The sequence below is a fragment of the Lepus europaeus genome, chromosome 2, assembly GCF_033115175.1.
Source record: "Lepus europaeus isolate LE1 chromosome 2, mLepTim1.pri, whole genome shotgun sequence".
NCBI classification, from domain to species: domain Eukaryota; kingdom Metazoa; phylum Chordata; class Mammalia; order Lagomorpha; family Leporidae; genus Lepus; species Lepus europaeus.
In genome coordinates this window covers 106374044-106395803 of record NC_084828.1, presented here as the reverse complement: position 1 = coordinate 106395803, position 21760 = coordinate 106374044, and the positions used below count along the sequence as shown (strand labels likewise).

Genomic DNA, 21760 nt, shown 5'->3' with positions numbered 1-21760 from the left:
TTTTCATTGTTTCTCAACAATGTCCACTTCCTTGTGTTATTAGCATAAAATGTGGCAGGTCTTCTCGATGTGGGCCTGCATTGTTTTCCAGGTGAACAGAATGGTTTTACCAAGATCTCATTACTGTTCACAGTTGGTGCTTTGTAATTCTATGTAATTTTAATTAAAGAAGAATTCTGAAACAGCCGCCCTCTGTGCTACCTCCAAGCATACAATTAGCAGAGTACAGTGTCTGCTGTGAACAGTCAGTTAATGATTTCAGTTTAATAATTTATTATTGCTGTTTCATTGCCAACCACACTAAAAAAATAAATAAGCAGCTAAAACTATATGTAGCAAGCAGGCATTTAATGTGCATAATTTAACAATTTCAAATTCTTTGTGTATGTCTAATCTCTCCACAAACCCACAAGCCCCCAAATCTTCATGAATGAATGAATACCATTTTCTCTCCCAAACATTCAAGGAAAAAATAAGTGTAAGTTTCCCTGTATCAAGCTGATAGTTTCTATGTCAAAGCATCCTCCTCTTATTATTACAAAGCAAGACATTTTCTTGAGTGAGATAGGCTAGCATGTTTATACAATGAAATTAAGGCAAATTTATAATAGTCTTTTTTGTATGAAAGTATGAAATTGAGATTTTAGTGATATTCAGATGTGCTTTAGTTGATGATTCTACAAAAAAGTTCTGTAGACATTAAAAAATTTCGAGTATGATGTCACAGGATGTGAAAATATTACAGCACAATAAATACAAATACACCCTCCACTGTCCCAGTCAGACAGAGTAGGCAGCTTGAAGCTTAGAGGCAGGATACTCTTTGAGGTCACCTTTAAAATCAACAGAAGCCTTCAGCACCACGCAGAAGAGGGAGTGGGGACCAGTCGGTCTGTAGCAGAAAGAGCAATGTGACACTCCCAAGTCCTGTTTCCCCAGCTCTGCCTCTTCCCAGCTTCACCCTGCCTGTGGCCTGCACCACTTAAAAGCTGTCATTTCAGTCTACTCTGGCTCTCATGGAGACCTTGTCACTGAACTGGATGAATGACAGGCCCATCTCCACATGGCACACAGGCACACACTCCGTAGTTTCTGTTGGCATTAAGCCTAATAATGCCCAGCTATAACCTCAGGGCCAGGCCCCATGTCCATGTCTCCTCTGCCTTCCAGGAACTTCTAGAATGAACTCACAGGACAGATTGTGATGGAAAGACTTTTTTTTTTTTTCTTTTCTTTTCTTTTGGAAATGACCCATTGAGAAGTGATCAGGCACCTGAAAGATGATCAGCTTTGAAGGCTCCTGAAATCAGCTAGCCCTAGAAGGAGACCAGTGACTTTGCTAGCTGCTTGTCACAGATGTAGTGTACTTGGTCTAGATTATTCTGGGATGATAATGATGTCATAAAAAGTCTCCAAGTTCTACAATGAGATGTTACCCCAAGTTGAAAATATTGACAAGAAGTTGTGTTGCAATTCCTGATCCTGAAATGATTTTTCATTTAAAGAAATCAGATTAGCTTTAGAGAAGAGTCTAGCCATTTACATTAGCCTTTCTTTTTACAGTAAATGTAAAGCAGTCTCAAAATAATCATCAGTTCTTTCAATGAATTTGTATCATATGAATCCATTTCAAAAGCTGGCACCTAAGCTGTAAAAATGTGGAAAAATTAAGTTTGATAAAACAGATACCAAATGCAAAGGAACCAAACCATACCTTTAAATTGTACTCTTCAATATTGGATTCAAAGGGAAAGATAATACACTGGATGCCATTTTCCTTTAATTATGGGTAAAAAAGATTATAGGCTATTATATAATACTTTTTGCTTGTGTATATTCCCAGTCATATTTATATATACATAATTACATAATAGTTAAAATCATGTTTGATGTGTACAGTTTAGCATTTTAACTTATAGAAATTAGTAGATTTTAAATACTGATTACAATCAAATTATATTTCCTTGTTGTAAGGGACCTAGTGGTCAGAAACAATTTTAGATAAGCAAAAATAGTTGAGTAAAATTGAGAGCAATAAAAAAAAATCACCTTAACATTACCCTAAATTTTAACACTTGAACTTCACTTTATCCTGTCTCATTATGTATATGATAAAACATAGAGCTGAAATGAGGTTAAAAAGAGTACAATGGCTATACAAAGAGATAAAAGAAATATATAATTTAGTCTATTCTCTTTTCCCAAAGGTAGGGGTAAGTAGAATGTGGAATGAGTTGATGGCCTGGACTTTGCAAATAATATCATTTAAATGACATTCCCTTAAAAGCAATAAAAACAAAAGCACGGATGCACATGACTTTACTGCCTAAGCATTCATCTGGCAGTGCTTAAATAGTGAAGTGACACTGCGTGCAATGAATAATACTGTAATTATGTTCACAAATCCAAGCATAAATGACTTAATGTAGCCATATTGCATTAGACGCAAAACTTTTCCATCAATAAAAAATAGAACAGGTTTATTCAAAATAACAATGATACTATTGTCTTTAGTTTATGATTCATAAATTCTATGTAAGGTCTATAACAGTTTTTAAAAGTAGCACTAGGAGTCATTTTCATGCTATTATTTCTTTCAGTTTTACTGTCACTTCAGTAATCAATCAAAATGCACTAAAGTGCACACCTATCAATTTGTCCAAAAATTGTTATTCAGTTTATGACTTATAAACAAAATTTTAGACAGAAAGTAATGGATGCCTATTGCTGTTTCCTGCAATAGCTTTTAATACGAATTGCTTAAGAAACACTTTAACAAAACAGCAATCTAAGGAAGTATATTAAAATCATGCCCTATTGTCCATAAAATAGCAGTTGGAAAATGTACTCTGTTCCATTCTGTATGTTGTTTGAGGATAAGAACAATGCCACTTAATTGTTTTTCAGATATTCGGGACAGTGGGGGTCCCAAACCAGTGATGGTATACATCCATGGTGGCTCCTACATGGAAGGTACTGGAAATTTATACGATGGCAGTGTCTTGGCAAGTTATGGCAATGTGATCGTCATCACCGTGAACTATCGACTTGGAGTACTTGGTAAGAAGTTTCTTTCTTTTTTTTTTTTCTTTTGTCTTTTTTTGTTTTTCAGCATTAATCCATGAAGTATGTGATAGTTTTGTTTTGCTTCTTATTGTTCCACTCTTTGTTCTGTGCTTGTTGGCTTTTTAAATATGTAAGTGAAGACTACTAACATTCAAAAGTATTTGATAATGGACAGCTAGGGCTTAAGATTTGAAACAAAATGGTAATAAAATTGTTTCTGTTGTTAAGGAATGTATGTCCTAGTTTGGCTTTATGAAACTATGAAAGACAACAATGGCAGGGCCTTCCTAAAGATGAGTTAATTCCTGGACAGATTTTTCCTTCTTCTTCTTTTCTTTTTTACTATGCTATAAAGTTGCCTAAGGTTTGCCATGAGCTAAATAACTTCATGTAATCATCTACAATATGTGTTTGGCTTGGCTTGGTGGAGTGATTGTGGTGTAGTCTTTGGTTTTTTCTACTGAGCAGGGGGAGGGTAGTTGGGGGAGTCTCATATGTTTAGGGATATTTTCTTTGAATTTCCTTTGATTAAATTATTTTTAGAAATCATATAATGGTTTCATAAGATGACAAAGATGTCAGTTCAGTAATGTGTACTGATCCCACAAAAATTAGGAAATAAAACCCAAGTAGAGATCCTTGGTTTTAAAGACAAAATATGGAGAAATATTATTTACAAAGTAACTTGTCAGGTAGTCTGAAATTAGCACGTTTCATGTGATAATTAATTTTTAAAAGATAAATTTAGTACTAGTATAAAGTTACGATGTTATCACAATTTCAGGAGTAAAATTACTCTGTAATTCCACATGCATCTTTATCCATGGTATTTTAGTAACAGAATTTGCTAAAGCAGCACAACTCATCCACAAAATAATCTATTTTTGTAATTGTAATTTTTATCTAAGTTTTATCATATCCTATAGACTTACAGGAATACAATTTGTAATTTTCTTCAGATAAAAAGAGGCACCTCTTTTATTCTTTAAAATATTTGGAAAATGAATTTGAATTATTCATTTCCATAATTACTATTAATATATAATATATATTTATACCATGTTGAGAATCTATTTTTTTTTCTTTTCAGGTTTAGTAATTATTTATTTTTGTAACATCAGACTTTATAACATCAGACTTAGTAACATCAGACTCCTAAGCTAAAAAATAAGATAGTATTTGTTCCTCAAGTTCAGCTATCTTGGAGAAGGAGATAGTTTAACAAAGTGAAGTTGAAATTTTGATCTTTTTCTAGTTGCTATTTTGAAATTTGGATGATACAGCATATACTTTACATCAGTGTAAGCATCAGTTATTTCTGGAACATTGTTTAAGTACACCTCAATTCCTCCATTGTGCTTAATCATGCATTGCAACTCTATATTGGAAGATATGTAAAGAAATGCTCATAATTATTCTTAAAAATCTTAATGTTGTCACATTTGAATATGAGGATCTTCAGTATCTTTAATGCATTTAATTATAATCTTTAAGCACAGTTGTACCTTTTGACTATGATTCTCATATATTTTTGAATTTATTAAATTGAAAATCTTGAGCCGTGACTAGTTTGCAGTTTGAAAACTTAAAACTAAATGCCAAAATGTGGTAACAGTGTTCTTGAGCAATTGAACATCTTGTAAGTTTTGTGATTAGTTAAAAGCATCTTCCAGCCTCATATTATGACACCTCTGTGTGTTATTGGTTATACTCACATGAAGTAAGATGTCATAAAATCACTTTATTAATATAAATGTCCAATTTTTAATATTCAAAACTGGTGAACACTTATCTTTGATCCAGACTGAATCTTATATTCATTCCCTTATCCTGTCTTTAAAGTATATATTGTATGATTGGATTACAGGACAATAGATTGACCAGCTCAAAAATCAAGAACTCTATCAATTGCTACGTTTGTATGTTGACAAACATGTTGGTGTTGATGAAGGACAGTTTTCCTGATGTCAGATATTTCTTCTGGCTACTGGAAGGTTTTAAGCTAAAGGTTTTAAGCTTTAGTTGGGTTCTTAAGTCTTCATAAACATAAATAATAATCAACTCAAGTTTGTTCTATAGGGGACGGCATTGAGAAATGCTTCTCAATAGGACAGGGTGGTGTTGTTAGCAAAACATTTTCAGATGCATCTTAGAATGTTAGTTCTAGAACAGATCTATCTTGGTAACCTTTTTCCTTGGGCCTTCTGAAAAGATATTTAAATGGATCACTTCATAAGAAAGACATTCCTAGGCATGGTTTATCACAATGTAGGAGGGCTACATCACCGGCAGATCAGTAACTGGTCCAGTACCAACATAGAGTTCTGAGCTGATTCTTGTGACTAATTTGTCTAACAGTAACAGTTTGTACTTGGGTAATGTAGGAAATAATATTGAAACTCTCATCAGAGAAAATCCTGAGCTGTCTTTTGATGCCGGTATTTTGGTGTGAAGGAAGTAAATTGTAGGGTCCGAAGTCAAAGCTTGTTAGTTATTAATAATGTTATTCTGAGGTGATTGGCAAAAAGGAGAATGTCTGGAACAAGCAATACAGTTGCTGTGGGTTTAAATTTGCCATCATGAGCAGGAGAGATCTTTATGAGTTCTTGTTTGTAGTAATAAGTAGAACTGTGATGATGTTTCAATCAATATTCATGTAGCCAGTCAGGGCCTAAGGGTCCAGTTTCAAGCACTTGATGTTATAAAAAAGTATTTTGTTTGTTAAAAAAGAGCAGCAGTAGAAAGGAACAAGTACCCCTTCTAATGCTATTGCTCTCAACAAGCTAGTGATGGGTCAGAGGAAGATCCTCCACCAACTCTTCGGTCGTTTACTTAGGAGAGGTAACACAGACTTTGGCTATTGTGTTGTGAATGATTTTCTCTCTGGAAATGCTGTGATGGTGATTATAAAAACTGCTAAGAAAGCTGACAAAAATGCCTAGCCATAAAGTACTCTGTATGCTAAGCTGTATGCTAAGCTGTTTTACCCTAAGTTCTTAGTGACCCTGATTATAACTCCACATTTAGACCTTCAATTCTGGCTGTATACCTTTTGTGTCCTCAGGTACTTTTCACATAACTCCCCTTATTTACTTTCTTCAACATCTGTCATTAAATACATGGTTACAAAGACCTCAAAAATGCATTTATAAGAGTTATTAGTAACTTTTAATACCAAGTGCATGATTAATAAAACTTACCAGTTTGGAAACCAACAGAGAAATGTTGGAATTTTATGTCTTAAAGAGAAAACCTGTGTTAAATGTTCAGATTATATGTGTGTTCTAATGGACAAGAATTCAAAAAAAAATATGAAATCATTCATTGTATGGATGAGATATTGTACATTATGGATTTTTGAAAATAGAAACTGCAAACAATAATGTATTTTCAAACCTTGAAAAATACATCAAGCAATTTGGCATTTAAATATGCTTTAGTCATTTCTCTAAATTTAGAGTATATTCATAATTTAACATTTTAGGTGAAAGAAACATTTTAACACTACTATGAAAATTTAACTTTAGCAAGCATAAGATTGTGTCTGATGGAAATTTAATAAGTAACTTTTATCTAGATGTGGATATTTTGGACGCTTTTATGCAGCTGATAATTCTAGTCCATGTGATTTAATGTAGGAAAATTTGTGTTAAATATTTCAGAAGTGTGGGTTTCTGTTTGTATTTCTCAAGTTTTGGGAAAATGATCTAATTAAGTACTTAGAAATCTAATATCTATACTACCCAACCATGAAAAAAATATTTTGAAACATAGCCCATTTACTTGTATTTGAAGAATTACATTTAATTTGCTTTATAATGCCACATAAAGCTAAATTACTTACATTTTTGTTACCTTTACTACATTATCAATTTTAATGAACACCTAAATTTATTTATATTCTATTAGATTTTGTTAATGAGATTTCTTGATTATTAAAACTAGATTGTGTGTACAATAATAAGACTTCACATACTGTCAGAGAAATGACAGGAATAAATACTTTGGTATGGCCAATCATCAAGCTTGTTTCCAGCAACATGCATGTTATATGAGGGATAAAGGTAAAGACAATATAATCTATAAAGAGATTTTGATTTGAGGTGAGAAATTAACAGTATAAAATAATAATTGATATTCCACTTTATATTATATAATAAATTTTATTAATTGATTTACACATAGATTCACTTGATATATAAGAAGAAAAATCAGAACAAAAGAAAAAGGAAGGAAATGTATAATATTAGATAGATTAATAAGGATTCAATGACTGAGATTTTATATTTCCATTTAAGAAGTCCAGGAGCAAGATTTTCTAAAAGTCTTTGTTATGTTCATGATTTAAAGAGCATGTTAGTTCCTCAAGCAGTACACTGTTTTGTCTTTGTTTTTCTTATTTCATGAATTGTTTTTGTTTCTGCCAGGCTCTAAAAGAAAAAAAAATCTCAATTGTGGCTTATATTTAAGTGTAAGATATAAAAAATATTACATTTTATATTAAAATCCTACTACATGTCCAAATGTATTTTCAGAAATAGAAGGAAAGGCAGTCAATCTGTTTTCTGAGTCCAGACTATCTTCATGGAATAGATAGCATTTAGCAAGACCACATCCAGAGATTAAGGAAAGAGAAAAGAAAGAATCCTTTTAATTTATTCATAATCTTTGTACCTCAAAAAGTAAAAATAATTTGTAAAAAAATGCACACATATAAACAGATGGTTAAGATTACATTTGAATATTGAATAAAGATATGGAGGCCATAAATACATGTATCACTTTCCAGGAGAACAGTAAAAAAAAAAAAATGAAGGATTTCAAAATTATCATTATCAAAAAGGGAACATATATACTCATCAGAAATAAATATGTAAATACATTTTTCTCATGCTATATTACAGAGAAACTTGCTATATGAATTGTATTGTTTTACTTCGGAACATGAAACAATATAGGAATTGTGTGATAATCTTCATATTGGTAGAAGGTAGAGAAATTTATCATTGCTATTATTTGCAGTAAACTTCTATTAAAATAATACACATAATAACAAATGCTTACAACTTTTATAGTGTCACTTCAGCAAAGTCATAGCCAAATGCAATACAACTAAGATACTTGAAGATTTCATGTAGAATAGGGTAGAGCTATATGTCAGTTTGGAACAATGCTTGGGCATCTTGTATAGATAACCATGGATTTCTTTTCTCAAATATTGGTTGTGTTAACTGGGCTTTAATAAGAATGAGATGATAATGCCTTTTAGATTGCTCACTAAAATAAAATACCAGAGCAGTTCCTTTGGAGAAAAAATAGATCTGTAATTATAGTATGCAAAATGGGCAAACAATTCACTATTTTTGCTTACCCACCTCTCAAAAATGATTTTTGGTGGCTTGGAACTAAAACACCTATTTAGTTATGCCAAAAACTTAGAGATAACCTGAGAGTATACATGCCAGTAAATGCAGGTGTTAGTTGAAGCAAATATGTTTTGGCTACATTCATATAAGGTCATTAATTTGTTTATTCATTCAGTATTTATCCATTCATTCACTCCAAATTGAACAATTATGTGTGAGGAATTCCACTATTGAGTGTATTGTGAAAAACCAGATAGAATATGACTGTCCAGTACATTACTAGCTTTAGGGAAGATAGAAAATTCATAAAATGATAAACTTTACATAGGAAAGTACCTCTAAAAGTGCTTGAGAAATGACAAATGCAATTAGTATGTGATTACTTTATCCCAGCGAACTCAGAAAAGGTATCCCTGAGATGACATCAAAGTTGTTCTTTCTTATATTCTGTTGAGAAAATCCTTGTCATGTCCTTCCCAAGGACTTCCAGAATATCAGTTCCACTTCCCATTTGTTTTTATGTTCTTACCTGATCTCTCCCTAGCACAGTAGATAGTTAATTACTCCTTCTTGGTTTGCTTCTTCCTTGGCATCACCCCACGATATATACTAATGCACTGCTTGATTCTTAGTCTCATTTGCTTACTCCTCCTCTCCTACCCGGACCTCCAAATATTTCAGTGTCATTAGCAGAACCCTTGTCTCTCTTCTTCTCCAATGCCTCCCTGGGGGACTTCAAGGTTTCTGCATAGGAGTGATTTTTCCAAAATGTGTCTTTAAGGTTTACCCTTTCACTGAACTCTGGAATCTATTGACCTCTCCTTGTGTATGTCTAATGATGATCTCCAACTAACATGGCTAACATATGCTGAATTTCACAGCCTTCTTATTTCATTGTCTTCCACATCTAGGTTATAATAATAATTGCAACAACAGAAATAATAATTGCCTGTTCATTGAAGACTTACATTGTAAAACCTGTATTAAATAGATCATACACAATACATTATTGAATCCCCACAAGGTAGGCTTGTTTTTTTCCAAATTTTTATAAATGAATAAACAAAAGAGTAGAGAGGCTAAATAACTTATTTATAGTCATACAGGTCAAGTGGTATTAAGTGGTGGAGCCAATGTGTTAACAGAATACTGTACTGGTGGCATTAGCCTTGCCATTAATCTGGATGATCAAGCAAAAGCTCCAGATTTTCCCCGATTCATCTCTCTCCTTTGTGTGCAACATACAGTTCATCACATTTTCTTACTGAACATTTACAGAATTCATCCTGAATTTGGTTCCTTTTTCATTTTTCCTTAATCTAAGTCAATTTTTCCTGAACTTCTAGGTTACATCATTTCATTATTGTTATTCACACTGCAAAGCACTACTGTATTTTAAATACATAAATTATACCAGCTCACATCTCTGCTTAACACCCTCCCATGGCTTCCCATTATTCACTTAGTATAAAATTTGAACTCCCTGTCTTAAATGGCAAAACCTTGCATGACCAGGTCCTGGCCTGTATCTCTTAGTTCATCTCAAATGCTTGTCCTTTCTGCTCCAGCCATATATTTCTCTTTTCTAACACATGGAGTGCATTCCCATTTTAGGGATTTTATATTTGATGTTCCCTTGGCCCCATATCTTTGTGGATGCAATTCATTACTCTCCTGATCTTGATTTAAATTTCATCTACTTAGCGAGTACACCATGTTCATCAATCTAAAAGAAGCAACCATGTTGCAAGTCATCTCCTTTTTAAAATTTTTATCATGACCTGATTATTTTGCATTTATGTTAGGATTATTTTTATTATTATCATCATATAGCATTCCAAACTTAAAATAGTTGCTAATGTGATATTTGTCAGAAACTATTATTTAAACTGGATGTAAAGGGTTAATGCATGCCAGTCCACATGGAAGCAGAGTTGTTGGCAGAGAAGAGGGTCAGAGTGAAAGTCAGGAGAAAGCAGAAGCTTGGTATGTTAAAGAACCAGCACTGAGCAAACACAGCTAGACTGGTTTGAGAAAAGGTGAATAGTGTTAAATGCAATTGAAAACATGGGGAACAGACTGTACAGCACTGTGTTTAAAATTTAGAACTTCTAAGAACCATGAGAGACAATTATAGCACATTGAGCGGCTAAGTGACATGACTCAATTTGCATTTAAAAAAACATTTTGGGTTGGCCTGGACCTTGATCAAAGTTGACTAAGGATACTGAAAGCATGGCCTGTACCTCTTTAAGTGATGGTTAGTGGTCAGCGTCTTGAGCACATATTTTGCTCTTAGATTTTATGGACCAGTTGAGCCATGGCTGACTCAGATGATTATGAGCCTTTGTCTTTCATACAAAGAGTAGCATGGACAATTTGCCAATTTTGCTTCAATATTTTTGTAATGTAATTTATCAAACCAGCATTATGAAGAGCTTCTTTAAGTTCCTGATTTCAAGGAGAATGAATGAATATGATCAGTATTATTCTAGAGATTGACCAATATAAGAAATCATAATACAGTAATTTGTATTATTTATTTAGTTGTTTGTTTATTTAAAAGAGCTACAGAGAGAGGGAGAAACAAAGAAATCTTCCATCCATTGGTTCACTCCCCAGATGACCACAACAACCAGGGCTAGGTCAGACTGAAACCAGGAACCAGGAGCTTCTGGGTCTTAAACCCAGGTGCAGGGGCCTAAGGACTTGAGCTATCCTCTACTGCTTTCCCAGGCACATTAGCAGCAAGACTCAAACTGGAGCCCATATGTGTTGCTGGTGCTGCAGGCCATGGCTTACCCCACTATGCCACGGTGCTGTATATCACATTTTTATTGTGCCCATGTTACTAGTACGACCTCACTCAAGCTCTGAATTGTCCCAAAATAATGTATTTTGCATTCTTTTTAATAGCTTTGAGGAGAAGTTGTCAGTATGTGTTTTATGAGTTTGAGTCATTAATATCATGGTTTGAAATAAGACCACAGAACATAGGGCACAATTCCCTCATTCATAGTAAAGCCTTTCTCCTGGCACCAGAATTGAACAACTGTTTCCAGGTAGTCAACTAGCCAAACCGTAATCAAGAGCTGTTAACTTCATTTTCAGAACAAAAGTCTTCCTCTGAACTTATTCATTCTACTGCCATTTGTGAAGGGACCACTAAAATCTGCTAGTGGCTGGTGTTGGCAATGTTGAAAAAATTCAGACTCCACCTTCCTCTCTACTTCATAATGAGTGGAGAATAATGAAATGTCATTAACACGAATGACATTAACAGAAATTCAGATAATTTTCATTTCTAAGAGAATAGGATGCCAAGAAAAATATTTACCCCACAAATATTTGTCAGCTGTTGGTGAAGCTGAAATGTAGTGTCAGAAAAAGGCCTCTGTAACTCATGCTAAAACAGTATCGTGAATTTTTCCCCCTTGCGTTTACTAAACTGAATATTAAAAGATAAATATTTTGAAATTAATTTAGAAGATGTAAGATAATTAGAAGAAAAACAAATAGTTTAAACATGCAGCTGTGGCCAAATTCTCAACAAACAGACCACCTACAAACAACCAGGCAAAGTTAGCTACCTGAATTAAATGAGCACAACTACTTTGTACAATACAGAATATAGAAGGAACGAATCTCAAGGCAGTGACTAGCCCTTAGCTAGATACTGGCTCTATAGGACAGGAGGGTACCCTTAGGACTTTCTGAGACCAGGAAGGTTCCCCTTCACTCCTACCTTGTATCTTTGAGAAAGGCCCTGAAATTTAATAAAATAATCACACTACTGGCTGACAGCTTGCAATGGCCCAAGGCCAGAGACTTAAACTGGGAAAGAGAAACTCAGTCCAGATCTCCTTCATGAGTCTCATGGAACTAACTTCCCGGGCCATCACCATTGCCTCCCAGGTACTGCGTGAACAGGATGCTGGAATCAAGAGACAGAGCCAGATGTCAAACCCAGGTACTCTGACGTGTGGCACGGGAATCCTAACTGGCAACTTAACCCCTAGGCCAAATGTCTGTCTCATTTTGCTGCCATTTTAAAGGGAGATATGTATCATTTATTCACCCAGGGTCAATTTCCTTTCTGTCTTCCAGAAAAACAAAGAAAACTTGGATTTTGCTTTTCAGCTTCATTCTGCTGTTGAGTAGGTTTTTCTTCCCCCATACTTGCTTCCTCAGCAAGCAGTAAGGTAGTCCTCCCCTTCCTTCCAATGACCTAGTGTGCTCTTTCCCTGTGGTCATCGATGTGTCTTAAAAATAGACCTCAACTCTATCTGCTAGGACATTTTTTTCTCTTATAAACTATTTTCTTAAACTACTTACTCCACAGACATTTCGGTATTGTTTGTCTTTTTAGTTTTTAATTGGCATGATTAAATTCTTTATAGTATCTGTATTCATTTCCTTCTTTCGATTCCTCTTGCTACCACCTTGGGTTACCAGGTTGACTCTCAGGTGCTCCCAATCCTCCAACCCAGACTCACATGTCATTCCATCCCGCATCACAACCAGGCAAATTACATTAAAAGTAGAGCACATGAAGTATTTTCTTTACCATTGTCTGCTCTGTATCTCTGCTGACTTTTATTGGCCCTAGGATCAATTCCAGAGTTTTCCTGCCTTCCCAGGCCTGCTGAATTATGTTGCTGTCATAGCAAACTTCACCTTCCATATGTGTCTTCTCAGGTTTGGCCAGTTTCCTCACTGCCTACCAAGATCATGATCAATACCTCACTTGCCACATATTTTGATCATGCCCAATATTTGTAGCCTTGTCATCACCATACCATCAATCTTTTAGGCAAGACTGATCTTTCTCTTCTCTCTGCTTCTACCACATAGGCAACCTAGTCTTCACCTTGAGCATGCAAAAAGCCAATTTGGTTTGTTATGGTTACATATACATGAACTGCTAAATCCAGTAAATGTCTTGCCACCCAAATTTGAAAATACATTCTGGCTCTTATATGGCTTTGCATTTTTCTTAAGAGTGACAGAGTCTTCTGCATATATAACCAAAAGTCATCAATTAACTTGTAAATGGATCCACCATGTTCTCTCTCAGAATGTGCATGTCTACATGTACAGAGTGGGTGGAGAATGTGGGCAGTAAGAAGTCATAATCATATGTCCACACAAGCCTCATGGTGAGTCCCCTATGAATGGAATGAAGTCTTGCTGATGGTAGCAATCCCTTGCCCCAAAACCAGTGGCAAGGAAATGCCCTGGATTCTCTAGAGAAATGCCCATGGGCTGGAACAATAATGCATGAAATGTATAATTTATTTTCAACTAATTAGTGAATTCTGTATTTCCCATTAATTTAATGGTTTCATTATTCTGGTTTGTGTTCAGCATGTCGTAAATGAAAATACTGGTATTCACAAACATTAAATAAACATGAGAATAGTGTCAAGATATGATTCTTTGTATTAAAAATACATAGGAGATTGCAAAATGGATAACTCTTGACCTATATATGTAATAGGCTGTGGAATGTATAGACTTTTCATGCTCACTTTAAGGAGGTTGTTTTTTCTAAAGATAATGAGAATAGAGAAAAAATCCTGTAGTTTTAAGTATGTCTCATGATACTTGATCTATCATTAATTGGATAATAGGTATTCAACCATTGTCAGAAGTTGACAAATTTTAGAGTGAGAGAACTTAAATTCTTTTTTCCCTTCACTAATGTGGATTTATTATTTTACTTTGGAATTTTTATTAACCTGCAATAACTGTATATACTTATGGGGCTCAGTGTATATTTCAACACAGATATACATTGTGTATAGAAATGTTAGCATTTCAGTCTCCTTCTTCAAACTGTCACTTGGGACATTCAGCTTAGTGGTTAAGGTGCTTACTGTATGCATTAGAATACCTGTTTTTATTTCCTGAGTTCAACTTCTTCGTAATGCAGACCTTGGGAGGTAGTTCATGCCACTTACATAGAAAACCTGAATTGAGTTCCCAAGTTCTGGCTTGAGCCCCCAAGCAGCTATGGGCATCTGTGGAAGGAACCAGCAGATGCAAGCTCTATCAGTCTCTCAAATAAGTATATTTAAATTTAAACGAAAAACTTTGAAAAATAAAAAAATGACTTACAATTATGTATGTACTCTTTTTTTATAGGTAATACAATTAGGATCATTGGTTTAAGAATTCTCAGGAAATTTCTCGGTTATGGAACTAGTGATATTTTTCAACTAATTTATAAGTGATAAAGTCTCCATTTGGAAACATTTCTAAAACATGCATGTGCCTGAGAGGAGACATAGTTGAGAGAAATACTATTCTCTATATTTGCTGGGTTCCCCATTTGAGCTTTGAAAAAAGGACATCTTTTCTAGAGAATTCAGTTCTCTTAGAGAATATGCAACATTTAAACACAAGTAAGTTGTTAAAAATAATTCTTACTGGTGATAATTAGGAGCAATCTTTCTCTTGACTATAAAAGAGATATATTTATTCACATGCTATTTAATTATGCTACAATTATTTAAAATTTTCATTTTGTAAGGAAATAAACTTCAACAAATATGCATTATTGTTTTTTAATGGAAATAAAAAGATTGACTTGATAGTGTTTTCCCTTAAAACATAACATAGTTTTATCTGTTTCACATCACAAGAAATTTGTTTTTCAATGTGTGTATTTGGCCCTTCTGTTTTAAGCTGATCTGTGGTATTTACTAAACCAGGTTATAGAATGTAGTTCTTATTTGGGTTTTTTCCTGGAAGAACATGTTTAGGAGCCCCATGCATCTGTTATATATAAATTTTCTCTTGTTCTAGGCTGATCTGTATTTAATATGAAGAAATCCATACATTCCCATAGTAATATTTCACAATAATTGATATACACTTGAAATTTAGAAAGGTAATTAAAGAAGTCATTCATTTACCTGTTTTTACAATTCTTTTTTTCTAGAAAGTACTAGAAGTAATTTTGTGAGAGGGTATATGATAAAATGGTGTGATATAAATAGTGAATCAGATCCAGGGAAAATATACGACTTGAAAAAGCAAATAATACAAAGTCTCAAAACAATTACAGAGTTATTGTGTTTACGCTCTGAACTGAAACTCCATCTAGTTTTCTTTAGTTCTTAATATCATAAGGACTGTTGAAATATGACAATCACTCAGAGAAATAAAAGATTTTCTAGGAACTAAGTTTTTCAAAAGAAATTTCTCATGTGGGACTTCATGTTTTAAGGACAATTATAAAAATAGAATTTTCTGATGAAAATACTTTGGAATAGGAATAGCCAAAACCTATAGTCTAAGCTTATTCTTATCTATGCTTTGACCAGCTGTGTTTTCTGGAAACCCCCGAATCTATGTCTTTTTCAACCTAGTCCCAGAACAGCTACCAAATGCTCGGGAATTCTGGTGGGCAGAACAGTATGGGAAATTGATAAGAAATCATTATAAGGAAGTGGTTTTCATGTATGTGTGTATTCTGTACTTAAATTTTCTAATTGGTACTTGTTTTGTGCGAGGAAAACTACTGATTATTTCACTCTTTTGCCCCATTTACCCGGGAGGACTGAATTAGTGAGTTTCTGTTAAAAAGCTTCCCTATGTCTGGCCTATTTCATCATTTATCCTTAAGAAGAAGGGATGATTTACTTGGTTTTCATTTTAAAAAATGGTATCATATGATCCAGAAACTCCAGTGTTTCTTGTCTATCATTTTCCTTAAAAGATCTACTGGCTATCTTATCTTTTTTTTTTTTTCCTTGTCCTTTACTTCTTTTGTCTTATTCTTTAATCATAGTTTGAAGGGAAAAAAAAAAAAAAAAAAAAAACCTGGGCTGGCATTGTGGTGGAGTGGCACAGCCCACATTTGGAATATCAGTATCCCATTTGGGCACCGGTTTGAATCCTGGCCAATTCACTTCCCATCCAGCTCCCTGCTAATGTGCCTTGGAAAGCAGCAGAACATGGCCCAAGTACTTTGGCCTCTACCATCCATGTGGGAGACCCTCAAAAAGTCCAGTCTCCTCTCTCTGTTTCTCTCTCTCTCTCTCCCTCTCCCTCTCATTGTATCCCTCTCTCCCTCTCTTCCTTTCTTCCTCTCTCCCTCTCTCCTCTCTTTCTATCTCTACCCCTCTCCCTCCTTCTTCCTTCCTCCTTCTCTTTCAAATAAATCTTAAAAAAATGCTTTTTTTTTGGGGGGGGGTAGAATGAAAACCAGTTCACTACATTTAAATGCCATGTTAATTCTATGTAACGTTTCTATATGACTTAAAAGATAGATGTTATTGGAAACAGATGCTATTGAAAATTCATACTTCCATTAATATTGGCAAAACACAAAATATCTCTACATTATTTACATAGAAGTAAAACACAATTCAAAATATCTTACATGATATCATTGAAAACCCCACTTGAATTTAAGATTGGTAAAGCATAATTAAACCTATCTGCATTATAGAGGATAGTGATTTAAAAAAGGGACACTTAAGAGATTAGACCCATAGCATATACAAATTTCAAGACTAGACTAATACAGCACTTTTAATCTATAAATGGAGAGCCTATACATACCTTATGTTAGAAGAAATATTTTCGCAAGAACCTTCCCTTCTTGAGAGTGTTTATAAATTTTGTATGTATGTATGTATATATATATATATATATACACACACACACACAATAGTATCAATGTATTATATAATAAAATACTTCAAAGAATCCGTGGAAATGTATTCTGAAAAAAATTATTCATGGGTTTCAAAAATTTTTGTATCCCAATAAACTTATCTTTTAATTCTGCATTTCCTCACACATAAAAGAAATTTAAAGATAATTCAGTATTTTAAAATAATATTGTATATTATTTTAAAAAGTTATATTTTTAAAAGTTATATATATATATTAGAAACAACTATTTTAATATCTGCATCTTGCATTGTATCATCTAGTGATCTGGAAAACTGTTTCTTAGATAATTTAATGTTTGGTTCTAATGCTTGTTACAGCTGAAAAAGATGATTCACAAAACACAAAAGTACAATAACACATTTAAAGAGCAGCTCACTGTTAATCATAGTATATTTAAATCCACATAATAGTTTTGAAACTTCTGGGGGCTGAGTTCTTGTCAAATAGGATTAAATTGTCATGGTTTCTACTTTGTAACATGGTTGGCTCCAAGCTCAATCTTAAGAGCCAAAAGAAAACAAATGTCAGCTTTGCCTTTTTTATATGTTTCATTGGTACTTGAAAAATCTTCAGTCTGTGGTTTATTTGCAGGAATCCTTTGAAGCCATGTGTGTAAGTTTTAGCTTTATTAAAATTAGATAATGTAGCCAGTAGGTCCACTTCATGGGGCTCATGAAAACTGGAACACACCTTAGGATAACAAACATGAAAAAAGCGGCATTGGGCTGCTAGGCAGCATCCTGCGTGCCCTCAGAAGCCCTGGTGCACTGTGCATGACAAGTGTCTAGTGAGATGTGCCCTTAGATGGAATTAAGCACCTGGAGAGGGCGGCAATGTCACTCTGTGTATCTGTAAAAGTTTTTTTTTTTCTTTGCAACAGATAAATGTTAATATAGTTTTTGCTGTTTTCTTCCCACATTCTTGTGGATCATGCTGTGTCTTCCTTAGGTGCATTCTAGCCCTTGTGAATACTACTTATCTATGTTAAAATGTTTCTCATCATCAGGAGTATGATTTGATAATGGTGTGAACTGCTCTTAAGGTTTGAGGATTTTCCTCTTACTGACCATTGCACTGCTTTCAATGTATTTAAAATATGGAACTAGAAATATCTTTCATTGACTAATCTTTGAATTACATGATTGTCTTAAAGCAAATTTGAAATGTTACATGGTTCTTTCAGCTCTGTGAGTATATAAAAATTCTATCCAACAATCTGGCAGCCTTAAAGTTGGCCCAAATAGCCACTTAGACCTCCTCAAGTTGTGCCCATGAGAAGATTACAGAAAACTGTGCCAGCCAAGGAACAAATGCAAGAGTGGAGAAATTATGATCTCTATTTTTACAAAGTTCTTAAGAATTTAAATTAAGCTTTTTCACATATCAGGCTATGATACTCAGCTGAAAGGAATTGGGACACATTTTTTAGCAAAGAACGTTTTAAAGGGATGTTTTAAAATGTTGATAACATGATTAATTTTCATTTATTTTTAAAAATAAGTTTCAAGCCTGGTCTTATATTTTAAAATGTCATGACAATAATGAGCCACTGAAAACAGCATTTTTTCACATTTCCAAGTAGGGAAAAAATTCAAGAATATGCTGATAAATTGCTTTTAATTTTTAACTGATGTATTAAAATTGTACATATTGTAACACGTGATATTTTCATCCATGTATATATTTTACAATGTTCAAATCAGGTTAAACACATCTATTTCCTAAAATTTAATTCAAATGTGGGGAAAACATGCACAATCCTTTTTTCTAGCTTTTCCTAAAGCATATATCTAATACATTATCATTCTCTGTAGTTACTACACTATGCAGTAGACCCAGGAGTTTCCTTCTCCATCTAGCTGACTTGCTACTTGTTTATCAATCTTGACTCCTCCATCCCCCTCCTCCTGTTTATCTTGATTGTAATTTTCATATCTTTTGTTCAGCTTTGTCATATTTAAAGTGTTTGATATTAGTAAAATATAATCTGCTATTTAAGATTTTTCCTTTTTTATTCTGTTTTACCCCTTATATAAGGCCTTTTATTAGTAAAATTCATGCTTACACTCAGTTCTCCAAAGCACAAGGGGTTACCAGCAAAATGAGCAGGATCCTTATCTCCATTAAACCTGAACTTAGTTTACAAGTTGCTTGATATGCTTTTGTCCACTCATGAGAAATAGATTGGAGAGGATCAGATCCAAGAAATGTTACAATTGATATTGTCATGCCCTCTTTTTGATCTTTTGTTTTGTATCTTAAGGTACTCAAGATTTCTTAGGAGTGATCTTCTTCTGTATATCCTCATTAAATAGCTAAGAGAGCCTAATCCTAAACTGATTTTGGTTTCTTACACAGGTCTTGTGGCAGAGCAAAGTTTAAGTCAAGCCTCAAATGGTTGCTTACTCCCGAGCTTTCTTACATGCCTGCACCCATGAATGACATTCATGTAAAAAAAAAAATTCATGTAAAAATAGTTAACACTATTTAAGTACTGAATATAAATGTACTATTTTCTTAAAACAAAAAGTGTGTGTGTATGTGTATGTGTAAACGGAGACTGTTTCATCACTCTTCAGGATAGGCTAAGTTCTCCTTCAGGACTACTAAACTCAAAATACATGGTAGGCATCATGGCTCAAGAGGTTAAGCCACCACTTGGGACACTAACATCCCATATCAGAGTCCTGGTTTGAGTCCTGCCTCCCAAACTTATGATCCAGCTTCCTGTTAATGTGCCAGCAGATGAAATTCCAAGTACTTGGGTTTCTGCCATCCATGTAGATGGATTTTCTGGCTCCTGACTTTAGGTTGGCCCAGCCCTGTTGTTGTGGGCATTTGGGGAGTGAACTAAAAGATGGAAGATCTCTCTCTGTCTTTGTGTGTGTGTCTTCCATCTCCACTCTCTCTCTCCCTCTGTCTGTGACTCTGTCTTTCAAGTAAATAATCTTTTTAAAAAACTGAAAATATACAAGTAGAAAAAGTTGCATCAGAGAGAAACAAGAACTTTGAAGAAAATAAAACATTGAGATGGCAAGAGAGGAATGTGGAAAATCTACTTTAGATGAGATGATTAGAAAAGATGGCCTTGAAATAGGCCATTCATTTTGACCATCCAGGAGATGTCATTCCAAGATCTGTTCCACCAACAGAGAATTCTAAGAGGAATTGATATGACAAAGCTATTTCATGGTAAATTCTTCTAGAGATACAGAGAACTCTCTTGGTCAGCTGTATTCTGCATAACATTTCTCTTTTTTTTTTAAAGATTTTATTTATTTATTTGAGAGAGAGAGTTACAGACAGTGAGAGGGAGAGACAGAGAGGAAGGTCTTCCATCCACTGGTTCACTCCACGGGTGGCCACAACCACGAGAGCTGCGCCGATCTGAAGCCAGGAGTCAGGTGCTTCTTCCAGGTCTCCCATACAGGTATAGGGGCCGAAGGACTTGGGCCATCTTCTACTGCTTTCCCAGGCCATAGAAGAGAGCTGTATTGGAAGAAGAACAGCCAGGACTAGAACTGGTGCCCATATGGGATGCTGGCGCCGCAGGCAGAGGATTAACTTATTGGGCCATGGTGCTGGCCGCTGCATAACATTTCTTTAACTCAAATGGCCTTGATCATGACTTTGTGTCTCCCAGCATAGTACCTGGCCTCATTTCCTGAGGTACAGAAACAGAAATCACAAGGTTGTACACAGATTCTTCATTGTTTCAGCCCTTCATGACCCACAGCATTGGCCAAAAATACTGGTATGCTCCACCTAACTGCAAGAAGACTGGGCAAGGTAAAAAGCAAATAGATTATGTCATGAGCATTACTGTCTCAGCCTCAATGCCTTGATCATAAGCACGATGTTGAACTTTGGGGGTCTGATTTCTCAGAGATTCATTCTGAAGTTCCATTTAAATTTGCTTTTTAACTGCTAGTTTGAAAATTTTTGAAAATAAGATTCTTTTTTTTTTTTTTTTTTGACAGGCAGAGTGGACAGTAGAGAGAGACAGAGAGAAAGGTCTTCCTTTTTGCCGTTGGTTCACCCTCCAATGGCCGCCACGGTAGGCGCGCTGCGGCCGGCGCACCGTGCTGTTCCGATGGCAGGAGCCAGGTGCTTCTCCTGGTCTCCCATGGGGTGCAGGGCCCAAGCACTTGGGCCATCCTCCACTGCACTCCCTGGCCACAGCAGAGAGCTGGCCTGGAAAAGGGGCAACCGGGACAGGATTGGTGCCCCGACCAGGACTAGAACCCGGTGTGCCGGCGCCGCAAGGCGGAGGATTAGCCTACTGAGCCACAGCGTCGGCCAAAAATAAGATCCTATTGAGAGTGTTGGTAATGATTCATTCATTCATTTGAGAAACAACTACTAAATATTATGATAGGCTAGATATTGAGGATACAAGAAAGGGCAAGGTATAGACTTTATACTCTAAAAATAGCTCACTGAAGAATTTGAAAAAAAAAAAAAGTCACATAAACATACAGTAAGCACATTCTCCCATCTATTTTACAAGTATCTACTCTCACCTACTAGATGGCATGTCCTGTAATGGGGACCCAGGATCAGGATATAGTAAACAGGAAAAATTATCTGGTTTGAATTGATTACCTTCTAGATCAGAGTAAAAAGAGACAGGTAGG

The 21760-nt window shown here is 34.8% G+C and overlaps 1 protein-coding gene across 6 annotated transcripts in view; it reads left to right on the top strand.

Moving 5' to 3' along the window:
* The window catches only part of NLGN1 (neuroligin 1), a 741857-nt gene that overhangs the window by 221837 nt on the left and 498260 nt on the right, over positions 1-21760 (top strand). For all 6 annotated transcript variants that reach the window (XM_062177903.1, XM_062177895.1, XM_062177886.1 and 3 more), the window contains one exon: positions 2908-3060. In XM_062177903.1, coding sequence (XP_062033887.1) covers positions 2908-3060 — 153 coding nt within the window. The remainder of the gene's footprint in view (positions 1-2907; positions 3061-21760) is intronic.